The sequence below is a fragment of the Pseudophryne corroboree genome, chromosome 4 (genome assembly GCF_028390025.1).
Source record: "Pseudophryne corroboree isolate aPseCor3 chromosome 4, aPseCor3.hap2, whole genome shotgun sequence".
Lineage (NCBI taxonomy): Eukaryota > Metazoa > Chordata > Amphibia > Anura > Myobatrachidae > Pseudophryne > Pseudophryne corroboree.
In genome coordinates, this window is record NC_086447.1 from 418,047,311 (window position 1) to 418,069,992 (window position 22,682).

Sequence of the window (22,682 nt, forward strand, 5' to 3'; positions counted from 1 at the left end):
GTGCGACCCTTGAACATTTGTGCAAGGCGGCTACGTGGTCCTCAGTGAACATGTTCATAAGGTTCTTTGCCTTCGATACTGCCGCTTCCCAGCAGTGGCGTCACAAGGCGGGTGCGGGGGGTTCGGCCCGCACCCGGGTGTGACGCCTGTAGGAGGGTGACACCAAATGTCAGCTCCTCCGCACTGACAGGAACCAGGTGCTGCAGTGAGAAAGTCTCCTACAGCACCCGGCTCCTGTCACAGAAGAGGAGCCGACAGCGGACGGAGACTGGCTCTGGGGGAAGCCCAGCATCTCCGGAGATGCTGGGCACGCCCCCAGAGTGACGATTCCGGGATCCAGCGAAGCCACGCCCCCAAAGTACAAGGCCACGCCCCATTGCCGCGATCGCGGCAGGAGTTCAGGGGCGCGCACCGGGTGTCACCACACCTCGTGACGCCTCTGCTTCCCAGGATGCTTCCTTTGGACGGCGGGTTCTTGTGCCCGCTACAGTGCATCCCCTCCCATAAGGAACTGCTTTAGGACATCCCCATTGTCTATCCTTGTGGAGCCCAGTGTACCCCGCAGCTGAAAACGAGATTTATGGTAAGAACTTACCTTTGTTAAATCTCTTTCTGTGAGGTACACTGGGCTCCACAAGGCGCCCACCCTGACGCACTTAGCTTCTTTGGGTTGGTATGGCATTAGCCGCTGACACTTCTCCTGTCGTGAGAATGTGGTGTATGTGGCTACAAACTGTTGTCGTCTCTTTTGGTGCCTCGGATCAAGATCCTACTCTACACCCCATTGTCTCTCCTTGTGGAGCCCAGTGTACCTCGCAGAAAGAGATTTAACAAAGGTAAGTTCTTACCATAAATCTCTTTTTTTTTTTTTCAGGCAGGGCAAATAGTGGCTGCTCTTGCATGTAGCCAATACTGGACATTTTTTTTTTATATTGCAGTTTAGATTTAAGTGTGTATACGCCTATCTAAATCTCTCTGCACATTTTACATCTACACCCACATGCAGTTTAACATGGTTTTGCCAAGGTGTAAAATACTTGCTCTTTTTTTTTTGCTGTGCTCTCAACCCTGTAGTGTCCTAGATAGTTAGGATTAGTAATCAGCTAAGTAGTAAAATCCCTGTCGCAACGTTCAAGGCTATTTCACTGGGTTTTAGGATATTGGACATGATGCGGCAACACTAAAACTGCAGCCAAACCTCCAAAAATTCAGTTTTCAGAAGTATGGCTGATTTCCTCACATGCACCAAGCTCCGGTACAGTATGTAACGCATTGGATTGGATGCGGTGAGACTATGGTCTTATTTACGTGTTGCCCCTTCTTGACAAAGGGGAGAGAATCCTTGAAACCGGTTGAAGTTTTTATGCTGTGACGACCATCCATCAGCTGCAGGACGTGTGTTTCAGTATTCGTGTGTTTTTATGCTTCATGAATAAATTCGTGTACATTTTTAAGCACTACCGTCTGCCTGTCTCCTGTCTGCAGTGAGTGGAGAAATAAAAAGAAACCTTTCAGTGCACTCGAGACTGAACTTCAATGTAAGTGTCATTCTTATGGTTCACTGTGATTAAAAAGAGCACCAGCTATTTCCTATAGCCATAAAGATAGCCTTATAGGAACGCAAGGCTGAATATTGATGTGAGTGTCTTTCTAAATACGTGGAGCCATTTGAGGGCAGATTGTGGATGAAGCATTTCGTTTCTAAAACTCCCCCATCAGATGTTTCATTGTGAAAGTTCTACTATTTTAATAATTTATAAAACATCAGCAGCGCTAGTTTTTTATCGTTTATTTGTTTGCAGAGAAGGATCAAGCCCCCCCCCCCCTATTGCAAAGGACAGCTCTTACCGGGAGAGCTGTCCTTTGTGATTTTATTCAGGCATATGGCGTTAATAAATGCCATTATGCCTGCCATGACTGGCGGGATGCATCACATGCAAAAAGCTATGCGCCATGCATCATGCCCATTGTATGTGGACACATCTGTTAGCTTACTTTGTCTAATTTTAAACAAAACTTCACACACACAAAAGGTGCCACATGATAAAAAGAGCCTCAATGTCCCCTCAGCACCATGATTAATATAAAACATGTATGATTTTAAACTCGGTAGTCCCCCCCCCCCCCCCCCAAAAAAAAAAAAAAAAAAAACAACAAAAAAAAACCCACCAAACAACACATAAAACGTTTATTTTGTGCATGGTTCTAAAGTGATGGGAGGTTGAATTTTTTATGTGCTGTTCACACTTGCATAGGATGCCCCCAGATATTCTGCTTCACAACCTATCTAGGTGCATAAACAATTTACCAGAGTCATTTGCTTGATTAGTGAGCAGATGTGCACCTTAATGTGATGCTAAGTGGTGGACGATCTAGGTCACATTTTAACCCGAAGACCAAACATGCCCCACTCCTACTATAATTTCCTCTGGAACTCTAGACACCTCTGTGTGAAGTCCAGAGGAGATAAATGCTTGGCGCAGAACAGTAACATTATTTTTGGCCTGGCCTTCTGTACAGCTCAGCCTCCAATCCACCCTGCTCCCCAGATTAGAAATGACCGTCATGGGAGTCAGTGCCATTGTATGGAGCAGGCAGAGACATGGACCACTATAGTGCCAGGTGGAGACAGGTGGACTTTTCAGTGAGATAAGTAATGTGGCCGGGCACTCTGAGCTGGCTTATGAAGACATGAGGTGGGATCTGAGCTGGTTTATAAAGACATGGGGGGGGACACTGAGGTAGTACATAAGGACATGAGGGGGCTCTTGGCTGGCATATAAGGGAATGAAGGGGCCCTGAGGGCAGAGGCACGTAGAAGGGCATGAAGTTCTGAGGCTGGCATATAAAGGGGCATGACTGAGGGGTTTTGTTTGGTTTATTACTAGTTGGGGACATTGCAGTGTGGCATATTTATTAATTGGGGGCATTAGTGGCATATTATCAAACTATTTTGGGAGATTTTATTATCATTTTTATTCCATTATAAGGAAATATGATGTCAGATATGTAAAAGTAGGAGAATAACTTTTATAACCACTATAAAAGCTCAAATGAGCAATTTCTCTATTTCAGAAAGATAATAGTAATGGAACAGAGACAAAACAAGATGTCAATAAGTGTTGTGATTTGGTGTGCAGATTTAGACAGAGAAAATATTGTATTACAAGCAGGTTCATTTTGTGAAGTACGATTCTGACACATGACAAAAAGGGACTTATGGTCATTTGTATTTTGCTTTTTTAATACAGGATCCATTGGCACACTGGTTCTTCCACAAGTAAGTGTATATATAACTATATATATTTAAACGATGAGGCATTAGTAAAATCTATCTAAAAGAACAAGAATTAGTTGATCATTTTGATGCACCACTTTGCAAAGATAAAACGGCAATAAATTGAGCTTAGAAAGCAAACATACTGAATATATGTGGCTCACAAATAGGCATACTGTAGTGTTCAAATATTGATATATATTAAAAGCCATAGGGCCTAATTCAGATTTTGATGGAAACCCAATGATTTGCGTACAAATACGATGTTTTTGGGTCTGCGCAGAATCAAAACCCGTTCTGCACATGCGCAGCTCCCTCTTGTCAATCAGGCTGCAGCATTTGGTGAGGCATGCGGAGGTGGCAGATGCATGCAGCAGGTGTCTATGTCCTACAGACGCCACCTGATGCATTTGCATTTTTGCTTTTTAACTGCACAACTGCTTCCCTGCTGCTATGTAATTCCATACAAATTGGGATCAGCCAACACAGTACAATACTCACAGGAAACATTTAAGTATTTTATTATAAATAAAAACCTGACATACTGAATATAGAAAGTGTACACAGACGCCCAAACACAGTAATAATTAACACCTAAGACTATTAATATAAAAATTAATTAGATATACCTTCATAAAATAAAGCATATAGAGAAAAAAAATGTGAATCTGGAGTAATATCGGATTGCGAGGAGTTGGGGAGAATTCAGCTGCCATTGCTGGCTTTTCTACGCTGTTGCAACAGCAACTCACTTCCCTTTGTGGCTAATTGAACTGATTCCCAACAATGAGATTATAGTGCTCATAATAGTAAGAGTAGCCAATTATGGTATTTATGAATACAGTATAAATCAATTGAATCAGGACTGTCTAGGAAGCTATGTGAGCTCCTTTAATAGGCAGACATGTCCAGCTTATGAACAATGATCCTGGTTTTTATTGTTTATTGTGCAACTCTATAGAGTTTCCTTGACCAGTCATTTTTAAACATAGGGGGTCAATCAGATCTAATCGCTGCTGTCTGTCCTAACATCGCATGTGTCTGAGCCGCAAGCAGCACACGCATCGGACAGCTACAATGGGCAGCGCCGGTCAGCGACGGGATGATGCGAAGGATCCATTTGCACTGGTGTACGCAAGGTGATTGACAGAAAGAGGCCGTTTGTGGGTGGCAATTGACCGTTTACAGGGAGTGTCCGGAAAAACACAGGCGTTCCGAAGCACTTTCAGGGAGGGTGCCTGACGTCAGCTCCGGCCCCGGTCAGCCGGATTCAATCGCACTGGAAAAGTAGGTCCTGGGCTGCGCAGAGACTGCACACACAGAATTATAGCAGTTCGGTATACACATAGCATAGCACACTCGCACAGCGAAAAATACACTCTCCCTGTAGGCGGTGACTATCTGAACGCAGGACAGCTAATAACGCAGCCCAGCGATCAGATCTGAATGACCTCCATAATCATTTAAATTACTGACTGCAATATTAAATGAGTACAAATATACAATAAAAGCATGACTGCTAAAAAAAAAAAAAAAAAAAAAAAGGTTGCACATCCACTAAAAGCAAATAAATAAACAAAAAAGAGTAGTCAGTATATAACTGAGGGGCACTATACTACTTCTGATTCATTAAGTGTACTGCATTGTAATTTCGCTATACTGTACATGTCTAATTTTGTATTTGTTGTTGTGGTAAAAATAATGAGAACCCTTCAAAGATGCCTGACAATGTGCATTTTCCCTTTCCCAGCTTCCACTGAATAGCTTTTATGGGAAATATGATCTTCATGTCAGAGGATTTTCTGAGGGCAAAATTATATTTTTCAATACGAAATCTCTTGATTTCAAATCCAAAAGTTTTTCTGTCTTCATTGAAACAAACAGCGTCTTTTACAAACCTGCCCAAGAAGTGAAGATTCGAATTGTGACCTTTTCTGCTGACCTGAAGCCGTACACATCTACCATAGATATACACGTTATGGTAAGTTAGAATATATAGATATGTCTTATGGTATTTATTTACACCAGACGTTGGTTTTGCCTTGTAAGGAAATTTAAGTACTTAAATTGTAATTAAGAGAGGCATGTTTTGCAAGGCATGTACCACTCCATCAATTAAAATATCACAAAGGAATATTGAAGGCCATAAAATTATATCCTGTCTCCTTTTAGGATGCAGCTATGTTAAGCCGTTATGCTGATCAAAGATCTGTGTTCTTTATTTCAAAAAGGTTTAATTAAAACATGTTATTTTGTATATTCTGAGCATATTACCCTTGTTTTATGTTCTGCCACTTGTAAAATGAGTTGATTATAACATACTGTAATGTAGGATCTGCCTGAGCTGATGGCCAGTGTGAAGAATTTTAGGAGCAAAGAGTAGTAGGACTTTTCAGCAACACTGTCTGTGAGTGGTGACTAGGATTCAGCCACAATACACAATCCTATAGGGAGAACTCAAGTTGTGTTTGGCTGAGAAGGGCAGAGCCCACTGTCCTGGCAGGAGGATTCATTGTGGTGATTTCAGGCTTTGTTTTCAGTTTTGCCATGAAAGCCATCAGTCTTTATATAGAAAATGTATTCAATAAAACAAAGTTTGTAATGGAAGTATTGAATACATTCATAAGTCAATATGATAGTGATTATGAGCCTAATTCACTATGGATCGCTATTGAGGCTGAGATAGCGATTCTCACATATCTGCTCTTGCTAAAAATTGCATGTGAAGAGCCGCCCAGAAAGGATAACAGATGCCCACCGATGCAATCTGTTTATGCATTAGCAAATTTGCAATTCATAAGCAAAAAATGAGCACCATCGACATTTGCGGCTGACCCCAGCATACTCAAATCAGTGAGAATGCATTTGCAACGGGGGCCATGTTTTTGAACGCAGCATTTGCAAATGACGTCAGATACACTGAAAACGCGCCATGACATGCCTGCGCCTTCCCAACCACTCCCCACAAACGCCATGTTACCACCCACGAATGGTCACTTCCTGTCAATCAAAATGCGTACTCTTTACAATTAGCCTGCATTCGTAAGGCGATCGTATTTTGCCCTTCGCGTACACGCAATGCGTTCACAGCACATTCGCAGTCTGTCGATAATCGCTCACTGCATACAATCTCACATTTGCAACTGGTAATGAATCAGGCCCTATATTAACTACTCCCTGCTAACTTTGTTATAACATTTATTTTCAAGGATCCACATGGAAACTTAATTGAGCAATGGCTGGAGGAGAAAGCTGAGTTAGGAGTTGTATCAAATAGTTTCCAGCTAAGTGATAATCCAATACTTGGAGATTGGTCAATAAAAGTAAAATTACATGTAAGTATAACGCTGTAACAGTATGCCATTTTACTGACCTGATATCTAGAGAAATAATGTAATTCATGTTCTCATTGCAAGATGCTATATACATTATTACAAGATTCAGTTTCCTTAAAAATATTAAAAGGTTTACATTTCAAAGTAATTTCTGTTCATATGCCAGAGAGTTGCTATATTAGTTACATATATAGTAGCAGTTGGCACTCAGGTGCTTTGAGATCGTGTATTTAAATTCTGGCACAGTGAGTGTGGAGCTTTTTCTGATGTGTGGGTAAGTCCCATGATCCTCTCTACCACAGATCTATCCAGTGTAGTTATTAACCCTTACAGAACTCCTGGAGTAACTTGAGAGGTACCTGCACTCTGCAGACATATAGCAATCGAAAGGGTGAGAAATGGCCTTTTCTTTGTTTGGAACATCAGCCCTAAATGCTTTAATTTTGGGTAGCCATTTATTAGCGAGGTCTTTCAAGGGCTTTGCTATAGTGCTAATGTCAGATACAGGTTATATACAGTCAACAAAACAAATGAAAGGACTGCGCTTTTCGCTATTTGATATCCAAGCTGCTATGGGGGTAAGAAAAGAGGGGGGAATCCACGTTTCCCAACAGCAATACAGTACACAAAAATAACCTCCAAGCGCTAAAGTCTCAAATAATAATTATGCACTCTTGATTTTAAATTAAGATTATTTTATTATTTTAAAAGTTTTTATCATATATGTACAGAAATTCATTTATTGTATAGATATGTAATGTATAAATTGTATTAATTAAAATATATTCATAGATAGAAAAAAATGTGAGTCCTAATACCGGTATACTACACATAAAAACAATACAACATTGAACATATATTCTTGGTGACGTGCCTTGGCAAATTATTCACCTTCAAGGGCAGCACCTTGTTTTATACCAATTGGATAAGTCCCTTATGAGATCTAAAGTATTTAACGTTTGATCTTAAGTGTCTTTGTGCAAATATAGAAAGTTCAGAAAGGAGGGTCCATAGGTCTTCCAAATCTTCTTTAGCCACAGAGTCAGAATTTTGACTTCATCAGATCCTGATGAAGCCTGCGCAGTCAGGCGAAACTAGTCGATCTGAGAGCACCTCTACACGTCTGCCGGCAGACTCAGATTGCTCTGGCTCCCTTGCACAAACGGACTTACAAGTAAGTGATTTTGAGAGGAAGAATTAACCTGCTAAAGTCAAAATTCTGACTCTGTGGCTAAAGAAGATTTGGAAGACCTATGGACCCTCCTTTCTGAACTTTGTATATTTGCACAAAGACACTTAAGATCAAACGTTAAATACTTTAGATCTCATAAGGGACTTATCCAATTGGTATAAAACAAGGTGCTGCCCTTGAAGGTGAATAATTTGCCAAGGCACGTCACCAAGAATATATGTTCAATGTTGTATTGTTTTTATGTGTAGTATACCGGTATTAGGACTCACATTTTTTTCTATCTATGAATATATTTTAATTAATACAATTTATACTTTACATATCTATACAATAAATGAATTTCTGTACATATATGATAAAAACTTTTAAAATAATAAAATAATCTTAATTTAAAATCAAGAGTGCATAATTATTATTTGAGACTTTAGCGCTTGGAGGTTATATACAGTCACTAAGAATGCTAATACTGGTCTCTGATTCATGGGCTGGGGCTTGCCTTAGATTACCTCTATCTTATCTGCTTCTAGCTTAACCCTGCCTCCCACACAATGTTCTAGGTACTGTACTTCTGTCATCCCCATATTTGTATGATCGAATAGTTAACTGTATCTGCTGAATGTTCTTTATACTTTCCCTATATGTTGCACATGCTCCAGATCTTGCATAAAATCAAACCTGTATGAGCTTGTCTTTATTCTTGTAAAAGATGAATAGGGTGATGGCCACCAACTGCTCTAGGACCTTGTAGATCAGTTGAATGTTCCAGTACCCTTTATTCCAGTTGACGTCAAAATTGTGCCTAGCTCCTGCTAATCCATAACAGAACTTCAATGCGAGGCAGTGGTTAACTTCAGACATGGTTACATTATTCATCAGTCAGCACCAAAGCTTGTTGATTTGATCTTATTGTAGTTTAACATGGGAGGGGGGGTGTGCCTAAATATTAGGGATGTGCAGTACGTTTCTGGATGCAAAGTATTTTCTCTATCGTCCTAGTGGATGCTGGGGTTCCTGAAAGGACCATAGGGGGGGGGGGGGGGGGGGTAGCGGCTCCGCAGGAGACAGGGCACAAAAAGTAAAGCTTTTCCGATCAGGTGGTGTGCACTGGCTCCTCCCCCTATGACCCTCCTCCAGACTCCAGTTAGATTTTTGTGCCCGGCCGAGAAGGGTGCAATCTAGGTGGCTCTCCTAAAGAGCTGCTTAGAGAAAGTTTAGCTAGGTTTTTTATGTTACAGTGATTCCTGCTGGCAACAGGATCACTGCAGCGAGGGACTGAGGGGAGAAGGAGTCAACTCACCTGCGTGCAGGATGGATTGGCTTCTTGGCTACTGGACATCAAGCTCCAGAGGGACGATCACAGGTACAGCCTGGATGGTCACCGGAGCCGCGCCGCCGGCCCCCTTGCAGATGCTGAAGACAGAAGAGGTCCAGAATCGGCGGCTGAAGACTCCTGCAGTCTTCTAAAGGTAGCGCACAGCACTGCAGCTGTGCGCCATTTTCCTCTCGGCACACTTCACACGGCAGTCACTGAGGGTGCAGGGCGCTGGGAGGGGGGCGCCCTGGGAGGCAAAATGAGTACCTATAAAGGCTAAAAATACCTCACATATAGCCCTAGAGGCTATATGGAGATATTTAACCCCTGCCTGATTTCTCAAAATAGCGGGAGACGAGCCCGCCGGAAAAGGGGCGGGGCCTATCTCCTCAGCACACGGCGCCATTTCCTCTCACAGCTCCGCTGGTCAGGACGGCTCCCAGGTCTCTCCCCTGCACTGCACTACAGAAACAGGGTAAAACAGAGTGGGGGGCAAATTTATGGCGATATTTTTATATAACAAAGCAGCTATAGGGGAGCACTTATTATAAGGCTATCCCTGATATATATATAGCGCTTTTGGTGTGTGCTGGCAAACTCTCCCTCTGTCTCCCCAAAGGGCTAGTGGGTCCTGTCTTCATTAGGAGCATTCCCTGTGTGTCTGCTGTGTGTCGGTACGTGTGTGTCGACATGTATGAGGACGATATTGGTGTGGAGGCGGAGCAATTGCCAAATATGGGGATGTCACCTCCTAGGGGGTCGACACCAGAATGGATGCCTTTATTTATGGAACTACGGGATAGTGTCAACGCGCTAAAGCAGTCGTTTGACGACATGAGACGGCCGGACAATCAATTAGTGCCTGTCCAGGCGACTCAAACACCGTCAGGGGCTGTGAAACGCCCTTTGCCTCAGTCGGTCGACACAGACCCAGACACAGGCGATGACTCCAGTGGTGACGGTGACGAATCAACCGTATTTTCCAGTAGGGCCACACGTTATATGATTTTGGCAATGAAGGAGGCGTTACATTTAGCTGATACTACAGGTACCACTAAACAGGGTATTATGTGGGGTATGAAAAAACTACCTATAGTTTTTCCTGAATCAGAAGAACTAAATGACGTGTGTAATGAAGCGTGGGTTGCCCCTGATAAAAAGCTGATAATTTCAAAGAAATTATTGGCATTATACCCTTTCCCGCCAGAGGTTAGGGAGCGCTGGGAAACACCTCCTAGGGTGGACAAGGCGCTAACACGCTTATCTAAACAAGTGGCGTTACCCTCTCCTGAGACGGCCGCACTTAAAGATCCATCAGATAGGAGGATGGAAAATATCCAAAAAAGTATATACACACATGCAGGTGTTATACTACGACCAGCTGTAGCAACTGCCTGGATGGGCAGTGCGGGGGTAGTTTGGTCAGAATCCCTGATTGAAAATATTGATACCCTGGACAGGGACAATATTCTACTGTCGTTAGAACAAATAAAGGATGCATTTCTTTATATGCGTGATGCACAGAGGGATATATGCACACTGGCATCACGGGTAAGTGCTATGTCCATTTCGGCCAGAAGAGCTTTATGGACGCGACAGTGGACAGGCGATGCGGATTCAAAACGGCATATGGAAGTTTTGCCGTATAAGGGGGAGGAGTTATTTGGAGTCGGTCTATCAGATTTGGTGGCCACGGCTACAGCCGGGAAATCCACCTTTCTACCTCAAGTCACTCCCCAACAGAAAAAGGCACCGACTTTTCAACCGCAGCCCTTTCGTTCCTTTAAAAATAAGAGAGCAAAGGGCTATTCATATTTGCCACGAGGCAAAGGTCGAGGGAAGAGACAGCAACACGCAGCTCCTTCCCAGGATCAGAAGCCCTCCCCGGCTTCTACAAAAGCCTCAGCATGACGCTGGGGCTTCTCAAGCGGACTCGGGGACGGTGGGCGGTCGTCTCAAAAATTACAGCGCGCAGTGGGCTCACTCGCAAGTAGATCCCTGGATCCTGCAGATAATATCTCAGGGATACAGGTTGGAATTAGAGACAGATCCACCTCGCCGTTTCCTGAGGTCTGCTTTACCAACGTCCCCCTCCGAAAGGGAGACGGTGTTGGAAGCCATTCACAAGCTGTACTCTCAGCAGGTGATAGTCAAGGTACCTCTTCTGCAACAAGGGAAGGGGTATTATTCCACTCTTTTTGTGGTACCGAAGCCGGATGGCTCGGTAAGGCCTATTCTAAATCTGAAGTCCTTGAACCTGTACATAAAGAAGTTCAAGTTCAAAATGGAGTCACTCAGAGCAGTGATAGCGAACCTGGAAGAGGGGAACTTTATGGTATCCTTGGACATCAAGGATGCGTATCTCCACGTTCCAATTTACCCCTCACACCAGGGGTACCTCAGGTTCGTTGTACAAAACTGTCACTATCAGTTTCAGACGCTGCCGTTCGGATTGTCCACGGCACCTCGGATCTTTACAAAGGTAATGGCCGAGATGATGATTCTTCTTCGAAGAAAAGGCGTATTAATTATCCCATACTTGGACGATCTCCTAATAAGGGCGAGGTCCAGAGAACAGCTAGAGATGGGATTAGCACTGTCTCAAGAAGTGCTAAAACAGCATGGGTGGATTCTGAATATTCCAAAATCCCAGTTAATGCCGACAACTCGTCTGCTGTTCCTAGGGATGATTCTGGACACGGTTCAGAAAAAGGTTTTTCTCCCGGAGGAAAAAGCCAAGGAGTTATCCGAGCTTGTCAGGAACCTCCTAAAACCAGGAAAGGTGTCTGTACATCAATGCACAAGAGTCCTGGGAAAAATGGTGGCTTCTTACGAAGCGATTCCATTCGGCAGATTCCACGCAAGAATTTTCCAAAGGGATCTGTTGGACAAATGGTCAGGGTCGCATCTTCAGATGCACCTACGGATAACCCTGTCTCCAAGGACAAGGGTGTCTCTTCTGTGGTGGTTGCAGAGTGCTCATCTATTGGAGGGCCGCAGATTCGGCATACAGGATTGGATCCTGGTGACCACGGACGCCAGCCTGAGAGGCTGGGGAGCAGTCACACAAGGAAGAAACTTCCAGGGAGTATGGACGAGCCTGGAAACGTCTCTTCACATAAACATTCTGGAACTAAGAGCAATATACAATGCTCTAAACCAGGCAGAACCTCTGCTTCAGGGAAAACCGGTATTGATCCAGTCGGACAACATCACGGCAGTCGCCCATGTGAACAGACAGGGCGGCACAAGAAGCAGGAGGGCAATGGCAGAAGCTGCAAGGATTCTTCGCTGGGCAGAGAATCATGTGATAGCACTGTCAGCAGTGTTCATCCCGGGAGTGGACAACTGGGAAGCAGACTTCCTCAGCAGACACGATCTTCACCCGGGAGAGTGGGGACTTCATCCAGAAGTCTTCCACATGCTGGTAACCCGTTGGGAAAGACCAATGGTGGACATGATGGCGTCTCGCCTCAACAAAAAACTGGACAGGTATTGCGCCAGGTCAAGAGATCCGCAGGCAATAGCTGTGGACGCGCTGGTAACGCCTTGGGTGTACCAGTCGGTGTATGTGTTTCCTCCTCTGCCTCTCATACCAAAAGTATTGAGAATTATACGGCAAAGAGGCGTAAGAACGATACTAGTGGTTCCGGATTGGCCAAGGAGGACTTGGTACCCGGAACTTCAAGAGATGATCACGGAAGATCCGTGGCCTCTACCTCTAAGGAGGGACTTGCTTCAGCAGGGTCCCTGTCTGTTTCAAGACTTACCGCGGCTGCGTTTGACGGCATGGCGGTTGAACGCCGGATCCTAAAGGAAAGAGGCATGCCGGAAGAAGTCATTCCTACTTTGATTAAAGCAAGGAAGGAAGTAACCGTGCAACATTATCACCGAATTTGGCGAAAATATGTTGCGTGGTGCGAAGATCGGAGTGCTCCGACGGAGGAATTTCAACTGGGTCGATTCCTACATTTCCTGCAATCAGGATTGTCAATGGGTCTCAAATTGGGATCTATTAAGGTTCAAATTTCGGCCCTGTCGATTTTCTTTCAAAAAGAATGGGCTTCAGTCCCTGAAGTCCAGACCTTTGTTAAGGGAGTGCTGCATATACAGCCTCCTGTGGTGCCTCCAGTGGCACCGTGGGATCTAAATGTGGTTTTGGACTTCCTAAAATCTCATTGGTTTGAACCACTAAAAAAGGTGGATTTGAAATATCTCACATGGAAAGTGACCATGCTTCTAGCCCTGGCTTCTGCCAGGAGAGTGTCAGAATTGGCAGCTTTATCTTACAAAAGCCCATATCTGATTTTCCATTCGGACAGGGCAGAACTGCGAACTCGTCCGCATTTTCTCCCTAAGGTGGTGTCAGCATTTCATCTGAACCAGCCTATTGTAGTGCCTGCGGCTACAAGTGACTTGGAGGACTCCAAGTTACTGGACGTTGTCAGAGCATTAAAAATATATATTGCAAGGACAGCTGGAGTCAGAAAATCTGACTCGTTGTTTATATTGTATGCACCCAACAAGATGGGTGCTCCTGCGTCTAAGCAGACGATTGCTCGTTGGATCTGTAGCACAATCCAACTTGCACATTCTGTGGCAGGCTTGCCACAGCCTAAATCTGTAAAGGCCCACTCCACAAGGAAGGTGGGCTCATCTTGGGCGGCTGCCCGAGGGGTCTCGGCATTACAACTTTGCCGAGCAGCTACGTGGTCAGGGGAGAACACGTTTGTAAAATTTTACAAATTTGATACTCTGGCTAAGGAGGACCTGGAGTTCTCTCATTCGGTGCTGCAGAGTCATCCGCACTCTCCCGCCCGTTTGGGAGCTTTGGTATAATCCCCATGGTCCTTTCAGGAACCCCAGCATCCACTAGGACGATAGAGAAAATAAGATTTTACTTACCGATAAATCTATTTCTCGGAGTCCGTAGTGGATGCTGGGCGCCCATCCCAAGTGCGGATTATCTGCATAAGTTGTACATAGTTATTGTTAACTAATTCGGGTTATTGTTAAAGGAAGCCATCTTTCAGAGGCTCCGCTGTTATCATACTGTTAACTGGGTTTAGATCACAAGTTGTACGGTGTGATTGGTGTGGCTGGTATGAGTCTTACCCGGGATTCAAAATCCTCCCTTATTGTGTACGCTCGTCCGGGCACAGTACCTAACTGGAGTCTGGAGGAGGGTCATAGGGGGAGGAGCCAGTGCACACCACCTGATCGGAAAAGCTTTACTTTTTGTGCCCTGTCTCCTGCGGAGCCGCTACCCCCCCCCCCCCCCCCCCCCTATGGTCCTTTCAGGAACCCCAGCATCCACTACGGACTCCGAGAAATAGATTTATCGGTAAGTAAAATCTTATTTTCATAGTATTCGTCAGTGGTTTCTTTGCAAAGTTGCATGCGCTCAAAACACTTGGTGAAACCGCTGGACCAGTCCAAAGGAGGTATGCCTTTTACACATTGGATAACGGTCTCCACTGCAGCTTCCAGTGACTCAAAATGAATTCCATGCATCTTGCGTTTCATTTATGGGAACACAAAGAAGCTGCAGGGGACCAGGTCTGGACTTTATAGCAGATGAACAAGGTCCTGGATGTGTTCATTGGCCAGAATATCCACTACTTTCCTGGACTTCTGGGCAGGTGCATTGTCCTGATGGAGATGGGCACCATGAGCGTGAGTTCTTGGACAACACCTGCTTACAGCACTTGCGGCAGGCATTGATTGGTGTACCAGTCACCTGGATTGTACGCTGCTGCAAAAGTGGTATGATAGCTGTTTAACCATCTGATTGACCATGCTGCGCTCATGTTGGAACTTCTGTGGTGGTGCACCTCCAACTGGGGTCGACTGGGCAGACTGTTTGGTCTCGGGGTTTAAACTGTAGATACAGGATTTATCGCCACTGATGATCTACCAGACAGAGTTTGAGTGACTTCCATCAAACTCGGCCAGCATGTTGCAGCACCAAATCCTTGAGCCTTCTTCTGCTCTTGAGTCAGGTGATGGGCACCCAGAATGTAGAAACCTTGCTCAGGCCAAGTTTTTAGTGTAGTATCAAGTGGATGGATCCCAATGAAATGCCTATCTCCTTCTCTAACTGAGCCACGTTTACCCTGGCATCCACCTCAACTTTGGCCCTGCATGGCTGCAACATTGTCATCGGTGATGGCGGACACAGGTCGGCCGCAGCACTCCTGATCTTCCAGGGACCTTTTCCCCGTGCATAATTCTACAAATCACTCAAATACAGTGGTTTGGGACAATGCTTCTTCCCCAAAGCAACTTGCAATTAGTCAAAACTCCCCTACCGTCGCAGACCACTCTTGTAGTCGTAGAAGATCATGGCTCTCCAGTGACCTATGTTGAGCTCCATAATGAGTTTGTGAAGGAAGTGAACATGCTGACTTCTTTGGTGTGTGCAGTGCTTCTGTAGCTTGACATGAGCTTTAGTCAGATTGTACAGTTCACAACCATACAGTCAGATTGTGTCTACTCTATCTATGCACTACGTTCAGACCCGATTGCACGCTGCATTTTTTCACAGCCGTGCATTCGGGTCTGAACTGCGCATGCGTGTGACCCGCAATGTCCAGGCACAACGGCGACAGCTGTCGCCAGGCAGCGATGATTCTTACGAAGAAAGCGATTGCAACGGCGATCGCAAGAAGATTGGCAAGCAGAAGGTGTTCATGGGCGGCAACTCACCATTTTATGGGAGTGTCCGGAAAAACGCAGGCATGTCCGGCCGTTTCCAGGGAGGGTTCCTGACGTCAGCAACATCCCGGATCATCACAGCGGCTGAGTAAGTCCTGGGCTGTGCAGACACTGCACAAACTTTTGTTTGTGCAGCTGACTGCATAGCCGATCGCACCCCTGCACAGCGATTACCCCCTCCCCTGTATGCTGCGATTACCTGGTCGCAGCAGTGCAAAAAATAGCCTGCATGCGACCAGGTCTGAATTAGGCCCCATGACCCAAAACATGCTGCAAAAGCAACCCAGGAGTTTTTTTTTAAAGCAAAGAAGTGGAATATTCTCCAATGGACAAGTCCGTTTCCTGATCTCAACCCAATTGAACATGCATTTCACTTGCTACAGCCAAAAATGAAGGCAGAAAGACCCATGAACAAACAGCAACTGAAGACAGCTGCAGTAATGGGCTGATAAAGCATAACAAAGGAGGAAACCCAGCATTTAGTGCTGTCCATGATTTCCAGATATCAGGCTGTCATTGCCTGCATAGAGTTCTCGAGAAAGTATTAAAAATTAACATTTTATCTATGATTATGTTAATTTATCCAGTTTTATATATGAGCCCCTGAAAACCTGAAAACATGGGGACTGTGTATAAAAATGGTTACAATTCCTAATCATTTCATACAATATTTTTGATCAATCCCTTAAATTAAAGTTAAAGTCTGCAGTTGTATCTCCATTGTTTAATTTCAAATCCATTGTGGTACCGTACAGAACTAAAATTATGAAAATTGTATCACTTTCCAATATATATGGACCTAACTGCAGTTGGCATCCCTAAGATGCTTTGAAAGTGCACATTATGGTTTTGACCAAGCAGCCTGCAGCGTTGTCTTGCATATGGCATCAAACTCGCTGGCAAGCTGGTCATGCCAGTCTTCTACTTGGCCTGCATTTCTAGAAGATTAGCATGTGCAATGCCCAGGAGCCTCTGTAGCAGGTCTATAAACCACACTGCATTCTTCACTGCAGTAGTATACTATATTGTCAACTCCATTCCGGCGTCTGTATTTCGACCGCCGGGATTCCGGCCGGCGGCATTTAGTACTGATCCCGTCAACTCCCTCCAAAACTTCCTGTAACAGGATAAGAGAGCATATGGCAACGCAAAGGGCCAAACACCAGTAGTCTCCTGCAGTTCTCCAAGATATACAAACAGAAGATTTAACAAGTAATGTAGTACTGCCATAGTACTGTGAACAGGGGAGAGTTAATCAGTTCAAATGAATGAATAAATGAAGACAGCTGCTCTTCCAGCTGCTGCTCCTCTGATCACTACCATGTTAGTGTGTAAAGGGATTACAGTCTGAGTGCTGACACGAGAAACCCCCTAGGTCAAATTCATGTTGAATTTTAATTGGAATAGATAAAATTTCAGAGCGCTGATGATTATAAAGCATGTGGCATTGAATAGTTTAGCACTCTTAGTGTTCTCACTGTAATGTGTTTTGGAGGAGGTTTTCTTCTACAGGCAGTTGTAGATGGAGACTTTCGGTAAAACCACAGTTGCCCATGCTCCCAAATGACCTATAGTCTTCCACCTTGCTGTTAGTAGAGTAATTGAGAGCAAATTCACTAAGATAAGTTATTTTGTTATTCAAGAACGTAGAGTCACATGTTTCAAACAATCATCAGTATAAATATTTAATTATAAGTACATTGACCAATTATAGTAGGGCTTTATATACATTTCTTTATTAATTCTATTTAATTAGACTGCACTGTGACATAGCTTGCAGTGATTGACAGTCAAATCGAACATAACAAACATGTTAAAAAATCTTTCTATTATAAAATATCCAATAAATATCTTTACATTAATTCTATTTCATATGTCTAGGTAGACATATACTGTATATACAATTATTATTGATAATATTGATATATACTGAATAAATAAACTATTTATATATCCCCAATAAACATTGATCATGGAAACCTGAAAAAAAAATTAAGTACTGAATTTAGTCTTGGAGCTGAACGCATGCTTGTTGCCGGAGTGTATATTGCTCGGGTTTACGCAGATGCGGGTGATGCAGAGTCTTTGAGAATCTCTATCCAGCTGATTTCCGTTATGAGGGCAAAGTTCTGTGAGGGCATCTTGACGCAACTGCTGTACATAGAGAGTTGGATGTAATCGTAAATACAGATGTAGCCGTGCCCATTTTTGCGGCAGTAAGATGAGCATGGCTACATCTGAATGTCTGTTCATAAGGTGTATCTTTTGGTGCATTGCACACTAATAATGATGACTAATTGCAAACCAAGCATATGAATAGGGACACTAACACTATAAAATGCGCACAATGCTTTATATATATATATATTCTGGCGAGCACATGGAGGGCTGTGCGGGCCCCCCAAAGAAATGCCACCCCACACCATTACTGACCCACTGCCAAACCGGTCATGCTGGAGGATGTTGCAGGCAGCAGAATGTTCTCCTTGGCGTCTCCAGACTCTGTCACGTCTGGCACATGTGCTCAGTGAGAACCTGCTTTCTTCTGTGAAGAGCACAGGGCGCCAGTGGCGAATTTGCCAATCTTGGTGTTCTCTGGCAAATGGCAAACGTCCTGCACGGTGTTGGGCTGTAAGCACAACCCCCACCTGTGGACGTCGGGCCCTCATACCACCCTCATGGAGTCTGTTTCTGATCATTTGAGTAGACACATGCACATTTGTGGCTTGCTGGAGGTCATTTTGCAAGGCTCTGGCAGTGCTCTTCCTGTTCCTCCTTGCACAAAGGCGGAGGTAGCGTTCCTGCTGCTGGGTTGTTGCCCTCCTACGGCCTCCTCCACGTCTCCTGATGTACTGGCCTGTCTCCTGGTAGCGCCTCCATGCTCTGGACACTACGCTGACAGACACAGCAAACCTTCTTGCCACAGATCGCATTGATGTGCCATCCTGGATGAGCTGCACTACCTGAGCCACTTGTGTGGGTTGTAGACTCCGTCTCATACTACCACTAGAGTGAAATCACCGCCAGCTTTCAAAAGTGACCAAAACATCAGCCAGAAAGCATAGGAGCTGAGAAGTGGTCTCTGGTAACCACCTGCAGAACAACTCCTTCATTGGGGGTGTCTTGCTAATTGCCTATAATTTCCACCTGTTGTCTATTCCATTTGCACAACAGCATGTGAAATTGTTTGTCAATCAGTGTTGCTTCCTAAGTGGACAGTTTGATTTCACAGAAGTGTGATTGACTTGAAGTTACATTGTGTTGTTTAAGTGTTCCCTTTATTTTTTTGAGCAGTGTGTATGTATGTATGTATGTATATATATATATATATATATATATTTCTCTTACGTCCTAGAGGATGCTGGGGTCCACATTAGTACCATGGGGTATAGACGGGTCCACCAGGAGCCATTAGCACTTTAAGAGTTTTAGACTGTGGGCTGGCTCCTCCCTCTATTTCCCTCCTACCAGACTCAGTTTAGAAAATGTGTCCCGGAGGAGCCGGTCACAGCTAGGGGAGCTCTCCTGAGCTTTCCTGGAAAAGTTTTAAATAGTTTGTTTTTTTACAGGAGGCTGTTGGCAACAGCCTGCCTGCAGCGTGGGACTAAGGGGGGGAGCAGTGTCCGCCCTGCGGGATCTGCGCCACTGACTCCGCTGACTGGACACTAAGCTCCAGAGGGGTCTGATCGGTCTCCACCACAGGGGAACCGCTCACCACAGCAGCATGCCGCCGACCCCTTACAGAGCCGAAGTGAGTGGTGAGTTAGTCACCGACCCCCCTAGCAAGCGGGGGACAGGTATGACGATGGTGGCAACGGGGAAGGAGTGCAGTATTAACCGCGCTCCTGGACGGTACCAGAGGCACAAAGTGCGGCGCAGTGAAGGGCGCCCTGGTCCAGCGCTTTCCTCCAACACTGGTCAGCAAGCCTGTCGGGGTCCAGGGATCTCAGCCAGCAACTTTCCTCAGGCCAGTATAATCACCTGAAGAGCGGAAAGACAGCGCCATTAAGGGGGCGGATCTTCTCAGAGCGGACCCAGCAGCTTTCCAGCGCCATTTTCCTGCATGCAGTAGCTGAAAGGAAGATACAGGTCCCTCCACAGCAACTCCAGCTTACTGTATACGGTACCAAGGGGTTGTAGAAGGGAGGGGAAGCTGTTATTTGACTGTGTTTCCTATTAAGGAGCACAAGTCAGCGCTGTTAAGGGGTTTCTCCTTACCAACAAAGTGCTGTGTGTGGGTTGGCTCCAATCTCTGTCTCTCTCTTGCCATTGTTAGGGGGGAAACTGTCTGTCCCCACCTGAGTGTGTGTGGAATGTTTGGTGGTCTCCATTTAGCTATGTCCAGGATGATCCCATTCCATGTAATCAGGTTAGCACTGGTTTAGCACAGATTCCAGCAAGGGAACCAGAGTAGTTTTCCTCTATCAAAACTTGGATTTCTCAGATTTCTGACAGGGTAGCTAGTAATGAATCAGCAACCCAGGTATGGCAGACCTCTATGGCTGTATGACACCCTGCTATATACCCCCACAAACGTGCGCTTCTGCAGGTAACACAAAACGACACAGATACAGACACTGACACTACAGATGGTGATGGGGATGTGTTACGGGGTCTGCATCTCTTGCAAGGGGGGTGCAACTGTTGATAGAGGCTATCAGAGATGTGTTAAATATTAATGATACCACACCTGATCAGGTTGAGGAGGCTTTTTTCACAGAAAATAAAAAAAGCCTTGCTGATCTTCCCTGTGTCAAAGGAATTGAACGCTATTTTTGAAAAAGCATGGGTAAACCCTGTAAAGAAATTTCAGATCCCAAAAAGGGTTCTGGTAGCTTTTCCTTTCCCTGATGAGGGCAGGAAAAAATGGGAAAACCCTCCGATTGTTGACGCATCTGTGTCCAGACTCTCAAAAAAGGTGGTTTTGCCTGGTCCAGGTTCTACCGCCTTAAAGGAGCCAGCAGATAGAAAGACTGATAACACGCTTAAATCAATGTACACTGCTTCTGGGGCCATATTACGTCCCACTATTGCTAATGCATGTATAGCAAAAGCAATAATGAAGTGGTCGGCTACCTTGCTTGAGGATTTGGATACAAGGGATAGGAGTGACGTTGCATTATATTTACGCAACATACATGATTCTGCAGGTTTTATGGTTGACTCCATGAAAGATCTGGGTTCCATGGCTGCGGGAATTTCTTCCATGTCTGTTTCAGCTCGTAGGGGACTTTGGCTGCGCCAGTGGTCGGCCGACGCGGAATCCAGAAGTGTGGAGTCGCTGCCTTATACAGGTCAGGACTCTCTTTGGGGATGCTCTAGATGCGTGGATTTCTACCGCTACAGCGGGTAAGTCTCCGTTTCTTCCCTCAGCAGCACCTGTTCCGAAGAAATCATTCTCCTCAGCTGCGCAGCAGTCCTTTCGGCCTAACAAGCCTAGAAAGACCAGGACTTCCAATACCTTCTTTAGGGGAGGTCAAGTTAAGTCCAAGAAACCTGCCGCTGCAGGTTCCCAGGAACAAAAGCCTGCGTCAAGTACCCCTAAGTCTTCCGCATGACGGTGGACTGCTCGCCCCGGTGGTGGGGCCAGTGGGAGGGAGACTCAGACATTTCAGTCATGTCTGGGTGTTGTCCGGACTGGATCCGTGGGTACTAGATTTTGTGTCTCAGGGATACAGACTGGAATTTCAAAGTCTCCCTCCGCACCGCTTTTTCAAGTCAGGCTTGCCAACCCTGTTGGAAGACAGCACAGTTCTTCAGGTCGCTGTCCAGAAGCTGGTGGAGGCACAGGTCATTGTGCCAGTACCACCTCACCTTTTCGTGGTACCGAAACCGGATGGTTCGGTCAGGCCCATTCTGAACCTAAAATCATTGAACCCCTTTCTAAAGGACTTCAAGTTCAAGATGGAGTCTCTCAGGGTGGTGATATCAGGTCTGGAAGAAGGGGAATTCGTAGTGTCACTGGATATCAAGGATGCGTACCTTCACATTCCGATCTGGCTGCCGCATCAGGCTTATCTCCGTTTCGCATTGCTGGACTGTCATGATCAGTTCCAGGCCCTGCCATTCGGACTCTCCACAGCACCGAGGGTATTTACGAAGGTGATGGCGGAAATGATGATACTACTACGCAAACAGGGTGTGAACATAATTCCTTATCTGGACGATCTCCTGATAAAGGCGTCGTCCAGGGAGAAGCTACTGCAGTCCATTGTTCTCACAACACGACTGCTCCAGAGTCACGGTTGGATTCTGAACCTTCCAAAGTCACATTTGGAACCAACCCAGAGGTTGTCTTTTCTAGGAATGATCCTGGATACGGAAGTTCAGCGGTTGTTTCTTCCGCAGGAAAAGGCGTTGGTGATACAAGCTATGGTCTGGGATGTCCTGAAGCCACCCCGGGTGTCAGTTCATCTATGCATCTGCCTATTGGGAAAGATGGTGGCCTCTTACGAGGCTCTCCAGTACGGGAGGTTCCAACTGGATCTCATGGACAAGTGGTCGGGATCTCACCTCCACATGCACCAGCGTATTCGTCTGTCACCAAAGGCAAGGATTTCACTCCTCTGGTGGCTTCAGCTGCCTCACCTCCTCATTCGGGATTCAGGACTGGGTCCTGCTAACAATGGATGCAAGCCTCAGGGGCTGGGATGTGGTCACTCAAGGAGTAACCTTCCAGGGAAGGTGGTCAAGACTGGAAGCCGGCCTGCCCATCAACATCCTGGAACTAAGAGCCGTATACAACGGTCTTCAGGTGGCCCCTCTTCTAAGAAATCGGACCATTCAAGTGCAGTCGGACAACGTAACAACAGTGGCTTACATAAACCGACAGGGAGGAACGAAGAGTAG

At 45.3% G+C, this 22,682-nt stretch overlaps 1 protein-coding gene across 1 annotated transcript in view; it reads left to right on the plus strand.

Moving 5' to 3' along the window:
• Positions 1-22,682, plus strand: part of CD109 (CD109 molecule) — a 559,535-nt gene that overhangs the window by 90,653 nt on the left and 446,200 nt on the right. Inside the window, exons 4-6 of the mRNA XM_063916820.1 lie at positions 3,252-3,280; positions 5,028-5,258; positions 6,487-6,612. Of these exons, the coding sequence (XP_063772890.1) occupies positions 3,252-3,280; positions 5,028-5,258; positions 6,487-6,612 (386 nt within the window). The remainder of the gene's footprint in view (positions 1-3,251; positions 3,281-5,027; positions 5,259-6,486; positions 6,613-22,682) is intronic.